General features: G+C 40.4%; 1 protein-coding gene across 1 annotated transcript in view; it reads left to right on the top strand.

The window, feature by feature from the left end:
• LOC131697783 (mastermind-like domain-containing protein 1) overlaps positions 1–4,207 on the top strand; it is an 85,471-nt gene extending 81,264 nt beyond the window's left edge. Inside the window, exons 3-5 of the mRNA XM_058989060.1 lie at positions 1,290–1,436; positions 2,047–2,137; positions 2,489–4,207. Coding sequence (XP_058845043.1) covers positions 1,290–1,436; positions 2,047–2,137; positions 2,489–3,429 — 1,179 coding nt within the window. The 3' untranslated portion in view covers positions 3,430–4,207. The remainder of the gene's footprint in view (positions 1–1,289; positions 1,437–2,046; positions 2,138–2,488) is intronic.
• Positions 4,208–14,014: the final 9,807 nt, after the last annotated feature.

The raw sequence follows: 14,014 nt of genomic DNA, 5'->3' as shown, positions 1-14,014 counted from the left end.
GTATCAGTTTCAGGTTTGTCAGATTTCCAGTACATCTTATCCTGTGTGTAGATCCTCTGCTTAGTTAAAACAACACTTTTTAATCTTTGTGATTGTGATTATATTAAGTTAATATGTCATGTCTAAGGGCCTCTGTTATCATAATCATTTTGCACAGTTTGAGCAGCCAGAAGCACCCAAACAATAAGAGACACACTAAACACAAGGTATTAACAGGTTTACCAGACGTCCCGGGAAAACAACTGGGATTGGCCCAGTTTTCAGCCTTCATTTTTTGTCTCGGTCAGGAACAGCACATTTTTTAATTCGTAGCTGTGTGCTTTAGCACTGACAGTACTGTAATTTATTATACACAAACAAAATAAAGAAACGTACTTGTTTAATAATTCTGATTGAAAGTGCCATCAGCCAAGTTGGCCTTTTTCATTTAGTCCCTATTGTGTTTTGATTAATAGCAATTTAAAAAATATATGTACCTGATGTTTAATTTTAAATTTACGATTGTGTTATTATATACTTATTTTACCTGTTTTAGAGTTCCTACAATGAATTGCAGAAATAAATATCCTGTCTTTGACTCTGGAAATCTGCTAACCCTATGTATTAACAGTTTATATGGTAGACAACATTAGGGTACATTTGCTTTTGATCCAGTGCAGAGTTTGTCAGTAGAAACTGAATCCAAGTCATGAGAGAAGGGTTTAAATTTAGCAAACACCCAGAAACGTTTTCTGCTGTTCCGTTTACTGTTACCCGCCCCTTCATGTTTTATCCCCACCCCTCGACACCCACACACACACACACACACACTTTACAGTTGTCAGTGCAGTGTTAATGCGACTCCTTTCTGCTGTTGTATATCTGTATTCTGATAGCAGCTAGACTCCTAGCACAGAGGATATGCACAGCTTTTCTCAAAACAAAGGAAGCCTGTACCATGTAGGGATGTTGGATGGGATTGATGGTAAGGAGCCATAGCCAATCCAAACAAAAAGGATTTGAAGAACTCTCTGAAGGCTGCGTTATTGATAGTCTTTGAACCCTCCCAACCTCGGGCTTGTTTGAGACTGGCAGTGTTTAGGCCTGTTTTCACCTGGAGATTTCGTGCAATATGTGCCCCTGGAAAACCATTGGAGTTTTTGTTTTACATGTTTTTTGAGCTCATAAAAATCCATACAATATGAGAACAATAGCAAGCAGGTAAACATTTGTAATGTAAGTTCAAGGGAAATGTTATGTTGTACATGTTTCCCTGGTTAAGTGACATGTCCCTCTCTTGTCCCTGTCAGGAGCAGACTCCAGGCATGGTACCCCAGCTCCAGGATCCCTCTTCAATCTCCAGTGCCGGGACCAGAGCAGGGATGGGGAACGGATATATGAAACACGCTGCGCTCAAACAGCAGCTCATAAGAAAGCAGCAACAGCACCTCCTGCAGGTCGGTAACTGAAATCTGAAATTCTGTTTAGTAGCAGCAACCAAGGTTTTAAAATGTAGCTTCTTACCTCTACCCTTTTCTTGTGTTAGATTTGTTTTTATGTGAACTTCATTCTGGATATGCACTATATCATATATAGCATCATAGATTAAAAGTTGCTACCACTTCCTGTGCTGTGGGTAGTTCTTACATTAGCGGTCTATCTGCAGTCAGACCTTATGACCTACAGCACCGGAAGGGATTACATAGCAGGAAGTAGCAGTTTCTTAATTTTAGTTTTTATAAGTTGATAGTGCTAATAAGAAATTTCGAAAATTGATTTTAGAGGTCAGTTGTATTTATTAAATATTTAGATCTGTTTTCAAGCTTTCTGGTACTCTGCCTGACTGTGGCCAGTACTATTTCCCCCTCTTAATTGAGAAAAAAACCCACTCAATTTCATAATACCTTCTTTATAGAAGAACTAGTTTTTTGCTTCCTAACTGCAAGAATCTCCCCGGCCCGACACATTGAACTGTGGTCAGTAATCGCAAGCGAAACACTCCAGATAAGCTGCACTGTCTTCAGGTATTTTTTCACAATGAACTCAGCTTAGCCTGTCTCTCTGCAGGAGAAGCAGCGGCAGCTGGACCAGTTGAATGGCAATCGGATGGAGTGTAAGGAGCAGGGCTTCCGAGGCCAGCAGCTCACACCGTTTCCAGGTAACCAGACACCACTGATTGGTGATCACATTTTGAAATCTGAAGCCAAGTCTGTGAAAAGCATCATTTTAATTTTCCCCTTTTCTTTAATGAAAATCGATTAATTAGAGCATGTGAAGAATCAATTCATCACATATGTTATACATATCAAATTGAATTGCAGTAATAATCTACCTTTCTTTTGATTTGTAATTTGAATGAGAAAGCTCTGATTATTATATTTAACTCCATCAGGTTTAATACATTGATTTAATAAACATGTTTAGCTTGCAATCAATTTAAAAGCTTCAAATTCGCAAAGCACTAACAAAACAGAGCAGTGCGTTTTTACTACTTTTTCTGTTTTTGCAGGAGTAGCCAGGCCTCTGCCCCAAGACTGTGGGCACCCCATGCCCAACCCTTCAGCCAACCCAACCATGATGCCCCACAACCCTGCCATGCTTCCTAACCGGCTGGGCATTCCTCCAGGCACCATCCCCCAAAGCAGCCGGACAATGGGCGTGTTCCCCAGCAACACGGGCAGCCAGCCTGGCCTGTACCACCCTGCCCACTCCGACTTCAACATGCCCCACCGCAGCCAGGGCATGCTGGGAATGGGCATCCCTACCCAGCCTGCAGTGCGCTCTGGGATGCCATCCTCCAGCTTCAACCAGCTGGCCAACACTCCGGCGCTCCAACAACAATTAAGACAATCGCTGAGCCAGCAAGCCAGCGGCATGCCACGGATACCCAACGTCTCTGGGATGCCACCTCAAATGTGGGCAGCTCAACAAGGAGTTCCCAGGATGCCCGGCGCCGGCCAAATGGACCCAAGCTTGCAGCAGTTCCCAGGCAGCCCAATGTTCTCCAAGGCACCCATGAGGCCGGGTCTACCTTCTCAGTTTGTGCAAACTGGGGCACCGCCCAACCAGATGGCACCAGGCTTGATCAGGCACATGCAAAAACTGAACCCTGCTCAGGGTAACCCCCTGGCCAACCAGCCAATAAGGAACAGAGGACCATTGTCGGCTATGGCTGGGATGAAGCCAATTCCGCCAAGCATGGCCAGCCTGAGTCAAGTCCATCACCCACCCCAAGGACTAGCACCCCCTAGCTACCCTTCCTCGGGGAAGCACACAGCAGCCTACAGCGGGGTGAGCCCCAAGCTGCCTCCCTACGAGTTTGTTCAGCAGCAGAACAGCGGGCCCCTGCAAACCACGGGCGGGGAGGTGGACTTCATTGACTCTTTCATGGGTGAAGAGTGGATGCATCATTTGAACGTGATCGATGAGTACCTAGGACAGCACTCGTAAAAACAATGCAGCTGTGGTCGGGATGGGGGTACTTTGAGATTTTTAGAACCACATGAATGAGACATTGCTTTTGAAGGTCAACATTCAAAAGCCTGTATCAGGGTCGTGTCACGGATGTGTCACCTGTCTGAGCTTATCTTCCCCTGGCGTCATTGAATCCTGATGGGTGTATGAACCATAAAACAGTGTCTGGGTTGACTTCCAGATGGCCGCATTTCAATCAGTCCCGGGCAGATCCAGACTTCTGTAGCCACTTCAGTCCAGGGATAGTCTTAAAGTATTTATTATTGCCACTAAACATTTATTTAACATGTTAAACCTGGACTGAAATACTAGGCTGGAGTCGTCCTCCTTCTGAGTAATAACCAAGGCTTTAAAAAATACAAAAATGTTCTTGCCTTCTGTTAGTATAACATAATTCACCCTTGTTCATTTATATGCTGTTGATCTTCTCTGTAATTTATTTTCAAGCTCATTTGTCTTGCAACAACACTATAACTACAAGTACTTGAGTTTCGTTGTCTCACCCCATTCATCTTCTTGTGTTACAGCTAATATGTCCCCACTTCCTGCCCCTTGGTTGTAAGGCTGAGGTGGGGTGTTATTATGTGAAACACAGGATGTGACTGTGTGGTGTTATGGCAGGATAAATCTGCTTCTATCTGAAAATAAAAAAAAAAGATGAAACAGTAAAAAGCATTTGAGAGAAGGTTGCTATGTCATTAAGAGGTAAGAAATGTGTTTGTAAGCTTGGTGGTCACAGTTAAAAACAAATGGCAAGGGGAGGGAGGGTGGGATCTTTTTCAGTTTTGCCTTTTAAGCTACATTCAGGTTGAGCTTGAAACCTTTCCTCCTTAACCCAACTGTGTTTTGATGTTGCCCAGGAGGAAATTATAATAGTTTTAGTAAACAACCCACAATTACAGGCGTCTCTGTGAACTGTAAACAGATGGGATTACTGAGGAGGCCAGACGTTTCTGAAGGGGATAAGTGCAACTCGTGGATATTTGACTAAATGGGAAAGTGGCATCATTTGGATAGGCTACAATGCAGTATATACAACAAGTATAGAAGTTCAAATATCAGGTCGGTGTGCTGAATTCAAATGTGGATATCTTGAGTGGACTGCTTGAGGACCCTAACCCCTAGAGGGCAGTGTGACTTCACAGTCCAAACTTGCATCACAGATGTCAAAATATTGACGCATAAAAAAATAAAAAATACTAAAATTGATATGCCTGTGCTTACTTATGATATTAATTATAAATCAGAAGACACATTCGTGTACCTTCTATTTGAATCCCCTCTTTTTTCAGTCTGTCCAAATTGAAAAAGTAAAAATTAGAAACCGAAGAAATGCTCCCCCATCCCTCCATACAGAATAGCCTTGTTTCTGAGATACCTACAGCTGAAATGATTGCTGTATTAATCAGTAATTGTAGTCATAGCTGTAGCAAGACTACTAAACAATAGCTCTATTGTGTCTTCATTTTGGTGATGATATTTAATTTACATTACTGTCAAAAAGAATCCGAAGTAACAGGGAGTCTCTATGCTTGTTTATGAAAAGGGCATTTTATTTTCTATTATTTTCCATACCATGACCAAAAATGAAAACGAAATGGGGGCACCCATGCTAACTTCATAATTTTAAGTAAGTACTGGAGGATGCAGACTATACTTTGATTGGGGCACCAAGGAATCATATACTAGAATAACATATAGCATTTACACTTTTTATCTCCCAGGAAGATAATTAAAAAAGGCATTATTATAAAAAGTTAGTTGTCTGAGCCACAATGTATCAAATTATCCATTATTCTCCCATCAGTTTTGCAAGCTTTTATTTAAGCATTAATGCCCAATGACAGTTGTGCCGTGCCGAAGGTCAGTTTTCTACCGGTAATGACTGCTGTGCAGCATATTAACCTTTTACTGCCCTGGGTATGTTCCAATTCCTATTTATTGCCTATTGTCAAATATATTGGACACTGGGCAGCAAAGGGTTAATGCTACTACTTGCCCGTTCATTGTGTTGTGTGTATGAATGCAAGTTTGACGTGATGTTTCACTGCCCTTTGGTTTGGATCAGGAAACCCCAATGAGCTGCAGGTGGGTTCTGCATTGAAGTTTCATTGCAAGTCACTGAACTGGCTTTGCTGAGGTTATGAGAAGATGATACAGATCGCTGCCAAACTGCTAAAGGGGGAAAAAAAGAGACACAAGTCAGCCATTCTTTGAAACTCAACACTCAAGATCCCCTATCCAATTCTCTATGGTTGTTACATAGCCCGAAGTTTCAAGTAAACACATATCCTCCAAGATCGTTGGCAGGATAGCGTGATACCAGAAGAATGGCTCTCCTTGAAGTTTTAGTGAGGGATTACCCTTTATATAAAGGTGTGTTGAGTTGATTTGGAATAGGATCAGACCCTCATGGGCTTTTAAAGTTTTTTACGGCAGGGTTCTGTATAATGCTTCCCCCATTAGAAAGGAAAGATGAGCACAGTCGGGATGGTTGTTTGTTGATCAGCATCTTGCTTTTTGAGAGCAAACAAGGAGGAATGGATCTCCATGTGAAGGTCTAACATTTCAGAACTCTTCAACCTGCAAAAACAACAAGGCTTAAAAAACATTTCTTACCTCCCAGTAGCATTAACAGGCTCGCTGTGTCCTTACTGTTTTTCAGGTAAAGCCCATTCATCCTGGCACAGCACTATAAGTTTCACTTCCATCCTGTGTTACAGGTAATAGGACCCCTCCCGAGTCTTACACTTGCTGCCTGTACAAGCAGGGACAGAAGGGGTATCCTATTTCTTGTTACACAGGAAGCAAGCGAATGGGGGACAGGAAACCAAGTACTTGTGTTAACCTGTAGTGCAGTGCAAGGAAAAATAGATGAAAATAAAGAAGGGGGGGGGATTATGCTAATGAGCGGTAAGGATTTTGTTAAAGTAGTTTATTAAATCCTTTTATCCTCCAAACAGTTTTTGACAAGCAACAACAATATAATCTATGTGAAGAAAGACCGTTCTCTGAAAATATATGTATAAATTAAAGTAGGTTGCAGGGGGGACACTTTAGTTGTCGTAATCAGGCGATTCCAGAGGAAAGGGCATTAAAGGGTGGTGCTTGGAAACTGTTGCTATAGCAACTTGTCTACAGCACCAAATTCACCATGGCAATGTAAAACGTACTTGTTTATACCGTTGTTATCTCGACACGCTTGAGTTCACAGGTGACTGGTCAAAGCCAGTATAGAAGTGTGCTACCCGCTGCAATGACATTTATTGTGGACATTTAACAGATGAGTGTAAATATTAAACTATTTTGTAAATTATGTTTTTTTTTTGTTTTTTTTTTCTTAAGCTATGTGTGTAAAAGAAGTACAGTGTATATACTTCTTGGCTGAAATCGTTTGTAAATAAAAAAACAAAACAAAAAAAAACCTGTAGCTTAAAAAAACAAATTCTCTGTTTTTATAATTGGAAATTCATTTATTTTAATTTGTTATAAAATATGCAGACAATATTGTTAGTTTTGGTAATACTGTGTATTACAATGTTGAAATATTTGTTATGTTTTTGACATAACACAATGCGTGTGCGCAGAGTGGCGATGAGAAGGATTCCTTTGGGCTTTGAGAAAGGTCGATGGTTCTGGTAAACATTTGAATCCATGGGCTATTTTATACTGGCATACACACACACCTACACACTCAAATCCCTCTAAAATAAGTAAGTAGATATGCAAATATTTACCTACTCTTTTCAGCCAGTAAACTCTGGAGCATATTTCATTTTTCCAATGCAAATAACTGAGACACGGCAACCAGCCACCTGTCTTCAAGGCAGAAAATATTCAGGCCTATTTGTGAGATTTAATTGACATTTCACTTCTGGCATATTCACAGTTTATTGTAGTATGTTTACAAATGGCAACCCTAGAAATGAACCCACATAGCTCAAAACAGTCCTGACAGCAGTAAAGAACATCTCTGATTGAATTTGCTGTGGGGGAACCCAGTCAAAGTCAAAATATCCTCCCATGATCTGTCTCCTATTGACTACCAGAACCCGTTGTGTACAGGGGTTGCTATGGTGAATATGATGGTAAGACATTGCCATGCAACTCTCGCTCTGCGTATAAATGTAAAGCTTTGAAATGAACTGCACACATTTAGCAGGGCTATTTTATAAGGATGAACCCTTCATGTCTTTGGTTGAATGGCTTTGGAACACATTCAAAACCAGAACAGCTATCTTTTTAGCTGTTGCCACTCCTCAGCCATGCATATTAGTACTGCCCAGGTAATTGAGTCCTGCTTTCACAGCTCGCTGTCGCAGCATGTTGGATTTTGTTTTCTGGTTGGGGTTCAACACAACATTTTCCTTTACACGTATCAAACTGTCTCCAATGTGTTTTATGATTTTCAAATTTGAAAATTCTGCAGTTCTCTTGTTTGTACATTTTAACTGTTTTCTTTTCTTTTCTAAGGAAAAAGAAAAAAAAAACCTGCACTGTACTGTCAATTCTCCGTATGGTATCCTTGCGTGTTTCTATTCAATTAGTCACACCTGTACTTCCAGCAGACATTTTGTATTGTATTCCTGGCTTAAAGAACACAAGAGTAAAACGTTTTGTTTTCTTCATACCAAAATAAACTGCCTTGAAAAAAATATGTTTGGGATTTTGGATTTCTTTTCTCCACTTCTGAACTGCTTTTTTTATTTTTTATTTTTTTTAAGGAGGAAAACACTTTTTTTTTTTTTTTTTTTTTTAAACTAGAACCAAATAACAAAGTAATATCCTTGAAGGCCTCATAAAGGTGGAAAGGAAAGGTAAGAACGTTTCCACACGAGAGGAGGCTTTCACCTGATCTACGCACGCCCGTTTCCTAGCAACTGATTCATCTCAGAACGTTGTCAGGTTGGGTCTTGCAGGATCCCAGTTATTCAGCATCAACAGCATGGTTAGGTAATCCATTCCATCTCCTCAACACTGTATAAAGAAGTGTCTCCTACCCTCTTTAGTGAGATTCATTTATGTATTAGTCGCACCTTCTACAGCTGTGCAAGCGCCCCTGCTGTCAATTGGCTTGTGCTCATCACAGGGCACTTGTCAGCAGGGAAGCTCATACAGGTGTAGGTAAGAGTAATCAAATTGGTCTTGCTGTCGTACCTTTAATCTCACATTAATGACTGAAGCTAGGCTAGTGGAAAAGCTATGCTTGGGGCAATGAACCAGACAGTCTAAACAAAAAATAATAATGTTTCAATGATGTGATAAAAACAAGACAACAATTGGAAATCAAATAACATGAACGACAGGAAAGTAAAGAGAATAATTCATTTTTAAACCTTTTGTGTCTGCCTGTAAGCACTCTCATGATGTTTGTTTCTCAGCTTTTGTAACAATAATGTGGAATTTAAGGATTTCTTTAAAGGGCGTAGTGGAAGCTTGAAAAATATGCCCCATGGTTTTATTTAATTAGGAGTAAGTTACTGCTAGAAAAACAAAGAGTTGAATCAGTCTGCATTTCTTCAGTCTGCCTGGTTAAGGAGGAAAGACTTAAATAAAAATAAATGCATAAAGAAAACCACAGGAAGCAGGAAACAGTAGCTGATGTGAGACAAATCCAAACTTCAAACAGAGAAGTCTCAATTGGTAAGAGTATTAAACACAGAACTTCTCCTTGACGCAGGAATGGTTGTAGCACAATACAAACATAAATTGAACTGATTGGCACAAAGCAGTTCAAATTAGACAGCAGGTAAATTACTTTTGGCTATTGGAAGAGTTAAGCAAGCCTAAATTTGAAAGCTGAAAACTTACAGGTGGTACAGAGAGGATAGAGAATGGTTCTAAGTGGGTCAAAATAACCAGCGAGGGACAATCATTCACTCAAACTGATTATTTTTGAGTTACCCAGGAGGAACAATCATGTTCTCTGTTTATGCCACGCATAATTACTAATTAACCGTTCAAGATAGATTTCATTAGGTCATTTAGTTTTGTTTTACAGATTCACCATTGCTGTTGCTGTTGGGAGCTCTGAATTCAAAGTTTATGGAAGCTGTTATTGTGATGTCACAAGCTGGGAAGAATGAATATGCACACACACACATAGTATAGAGCAGGCTTTTTCACTGCCTGGAGGCCAGGGTGACAGTCCGGCTCTGGTCAGAAAGGAGTTGGGTGTTCTCGGGAGACTTTGGGCCATATTTTCAAAGCGTTTACTCCAATATTAAATTAACTCCTATTTTTCTGAAAAAGGTGAAACACCTGGCAATTGTAGTTATATATTTCAGGTTCTCTTAAGCACTCTGTGTGTGTTGATTTTCATTTTATAACATTAAATTCAATTAAGTGATTTAAGAATTGAGACAACGCTTTGGGAACGTGATCCATCATTTCAGTTTGCTCAGCTTCACTTGCTGAACTGCATGCCATCGCCAGCAGTCCTGAGATTTAAAGTCTTTGTGATGCTCATCTCATGTTTATCTACCTTCACTTACAATCATTAGGTAACTTTGTGACTCCAGACTCCAGGGCCTAGGCTGACACACTGCAGCGTGGTGTAAAGTTATTATCATTGAAACACAGTAACAAGTCAAACAGGAATCTCACGCAAAAATGGTGCAGGAGAGGGAAATCCTTCTGTTGGCTTCCATGCATTTGCTGCCAGAAATTTCCGGGAGCCTAAACCTAGATTACTGTAACTGCGTGATAGAGGCTTGTAAATGTAAATCCCAAATCAGGACTCGTTCATACTGCATTCATTCTCTGTTGACTATTGTTTTAGTGATTAAACACTTTGAGTTGTTTCTGCCACTGTAACAGGGGTGTTCTGTTACTGTGTGGGTATCCACTGAAAAGAGAGAGACAGAGGGTTTGCAGTTCATAATGCCGCTCAGGTGTTCACGTTTTTTTATTTACGCAGGGGCAGCAGGCAGTTGCAGTGGTTGGTGGCGACCACTAGGGTACCAGCAATGGTAGCCCTAGTGCGGAAGGATATACACAAACACAGTGTACATTATAAAAATACAGTTCAAAAACTACTAAGAAAATAAAAGGTGGCCAAGCTCGGGCCTTGCGCTAGTACTGCGACACAGGGAGGACCCGCACCAGGAACATTCTTCCTAACAAGCTAAATAAAGTGGTGGGATTAAAATTCTAAATGAATCCCTTTTCTATATATACTGAGCATCAAAAGAAACTTATCACTTTATATTTGGATAAAATTCACTAGCTATGATTGAAAAATGACAAACTCTGTTTTAGAACAGGTGCAGTGACTTTTTATTGTGCTGATTTAACAATTGACATCACGAAGATGCTGCAAAATGATCTGTCGATCTTGGGCAGGTGTTGTGACTCTTGGTCTCCCAGTTCATGGCCTGTAATTGACAGTGTGTGTCTGGTTATACTGTCTCACCAGGTTTGAAATTGCTGGCTGTGAGCACCCAAGATGGCAAACCACAGTACGCTGCCCTAGTCCAGCCTCCAATGTGCCGATTGCACGAAGGTGCTGCTCTCTTGACATATGTGGCATATTGTTTTGGTTTTTTTTTTCTGTGATTTTCTTTTATTCAAGCTTGCAATTCAACAGCTCCATATCCAGTGTCCAATCAACTGTCTCACTAATTAGGTGATTAAGTGCATATGCTTCAGTCACTCAAGTGTGTCATGGTCAAGATTATGATCATGGTCAGTAAAAGTTTTTACATTTTTTTTTTGTCCTAGGAGATATAACAGAAGAAAGCAAGTCAAGGTTATATTATTAAATACTAAAGATATAATGATGGAGTGTTTACAGTTCTAGGTGATGTGTCATTGGAGGGTACAGCAGCATGTTCTGAATCCCATTATTCAAATATTATGAAAAATAAAATCATGAATGATCTTGTCCTTGATCTCACATCAGCATATTGTCTAGTGCCTGAAGCACAAGTGCTGTAGCTTGAACATCTTGTGAGATGCCTGTACAACGACAGAGGATGAATAAGCCATGAAGCAGTTAGCCTTTAAGGCACGTGCTCTCTCCGTGTGCTCTAGCGTTTTAATTGGTTCATGTTGTGCATGGAATCCTTGGATCTGCTCTGGATGAAAAAAGAGTGGATATGACCCCCCCCCTCACTGAAACCTGCTTTCTGAGAAAGAATGGGGACAATAACTTATCAGGAGTTCACCGATTACCTGGCGAAATAAGCATCGAGAGCACATGAAAAGTTTGAATACAACATATATGCCTGTTTCGCTGTGAAAGCCAAATACAGCACTAGGTACTGATTACAACAGTGTTCATAAATACAGTCTGTTATATATTCTGGCCAGGACTTTTTTAAAGTAGTGATATTAAGCAGGTTTGACAGTACATTGCATTGTAGCCAAACTAATTACTAGAGGTTGTAGGTGACGTCTTCAGGCTTTAGGAAACAAAAACAGATGCATTTAACGCATACCTGTCAACACTGAGTTTACAAAATAAGAGAGCTTTTGTAAACTGAAATCTTAGTGGCCTGGATTGAATACCTATAAGACAAAGGCATGGAACTATTCCACTTTATTATTTGGTAGAATGATAGGCTGTGATATGGAGCTCCTTCTAACTGTGTGACTCTTAGACTTTCCTGCAGAATACTCTGCAGTGTGTGAGTCTGGGAACATGTCTGCTACGTGTGAAGGTCTCTGCATATGTAACTTTCTTGATCTCCGTTCTTCCTTTGGCAACAGATGTTATAATTGAAGTGCTGGTTTTTGAGCGTCACTGACTTTTTGGTGTTTTTGTGATCTCTTGTGCTTACCACAAACATAAACGCCCCACCCACCCAGTACCACAAACCCGGTAACGATGTTAGAATTGTTTTTGGTGCCACTGTATTTACAAGGAGGTGATAAAGTAAATAAATGAAAAAGGGTATAAGTCACTGTGAGAGAGAACTGGAATTTGGATGTGATTCACAGTGTTACAACTTCTACTGTGACCCGTAGGGGGTGCTATTTCCCCCAGTTTCTTGGGATTTCCATTTGATTCGATTTCAGTATCCATTTTTGACAGTATGTTGTAATTGGTTGATTGGAGCATCATCACTGCAAGAGCCTGGTGGAAATCTTGTTTCCCCATGAGAAGCTCTTGCTCTTGTTGGTATAATAATGGTGTATGAGACTGATTCACTGTTACAAGGTCAGCATGTTGCCTGCTTTGGACATGACTAACAGACCACCCAAGTGACACCTAAATTGGCATTAAAACCTGCAGACCCGCGACAGTCATTGTACAACCTGCAAAACAAAAAGTATATGCAAGATCAATGTTTGGGTAATGTAAAAAACTGAAGTTTGTCGTTATCAACATATGATTGTATGTACACTCCATTCATTGATGGGTTCTTAATTCAAGCTGCACATGATATCATTTCAAATTAACCAATGTTGTTGCTTTGATTTTTCATTTATTGATTTGAAATGTAATTGTAATAATTTAGGTCTGATTACCCATTGTCTAAATTGTTCTGGAGGAAGGGGGGTACCCCGACCAGTTGTGAGGTTGCAGTTACATTTCAGTGCTCTTCACCATTGCTGTCCCCAGTGACCTCATTACCACAATGTATGATGTTTTGAACTATATGACCCCCGTCACCTTTAATAACCGTTATAGGTTACGTCCCCATTGGAGCCCATGAGCAAAAACTACACTTACAACGTCACTGAGAGGGTCAATCTCTCACAAAGTCACATGACTATTTCCCGTGCAATATCTTCTTCAGTGTTTAGTCATTTCCATCTCTTGGTGCACTTGTCAAGTTAGAAGCAAGGCTGTAACTCTAAATGTACCAGCTATTGCCTTCACTCTTTAGTATTCAGGCACTTCTTTAATTAGTTTAATCAGATTCTCTCTCTCTCTCTCTCTCTCTCTCTCTCTCTCTCTCTCTCTCTCTCTCTCTCTCTCTCTCTCTATATATATATATATATATATATATATATATGGCTGTTGTCATCTAAGAACTCCAATCAATACTATATATGTCATTGTTATTCAATTGATCCGCATTGTAGCTCTTTTTGGTAAAACAGTTTGTCAGCTCAACTAAAACAGTTGTGAACATTTTTCCAAAAAACGAAACGGAGCATTTCCCTCACCAACTAAAAAGCTTTACATGACCTTAAGCGTCGCCGTCTTCCGTCTGTCCACAAGAATTAATTAGATTATGCAGAGTGGGGTCCTCCAGGCTGGCTTTATCTGGGATCATGATTTAACTGATCGATTTCTGCTCCAATTAATACTTCAAGGACTAATCCAACAGAAGCTCTGTCCTGAACGAGTGCAGTCTCCCTGCTGCCGCTTCACCACATTGCACTGCAGCAGCTCAGGGTTCATGGCTGCTGTGCTTTCTGCAGCTCTTCTGAAATCCCTAGTCAATGGTTCTGAAGCTTGCCTAAATAAAGCTGAATCTGGGGTTAGGAAAAAAAGAAAGAATGCGATACAACTTCTTCTTTTCTTGCACATGTGCTTATTGCGGACACCACCTAACGTGGACAAACTACGTGGCTGCCATTTATTCACAAAATGTGGTGAGAGTGG

Source organism: Acipenser ruthenus, chromosome 16 (assembly GCF_902713425.1).
Source record: "Acipenser ruthenus chromosome 16, fAciRut3.2 maternal haplotype, whole genome shotgun sequence".
NCBI lineage: Eukaryota > Metazoa > Chordata > Actinopteri > Acipenseriformes > Acipenseridae > Acipenser > Acipenser ruthenus.
This window is presented reverse-complemented; position numbering and strand designations above follow the sequence as displayed.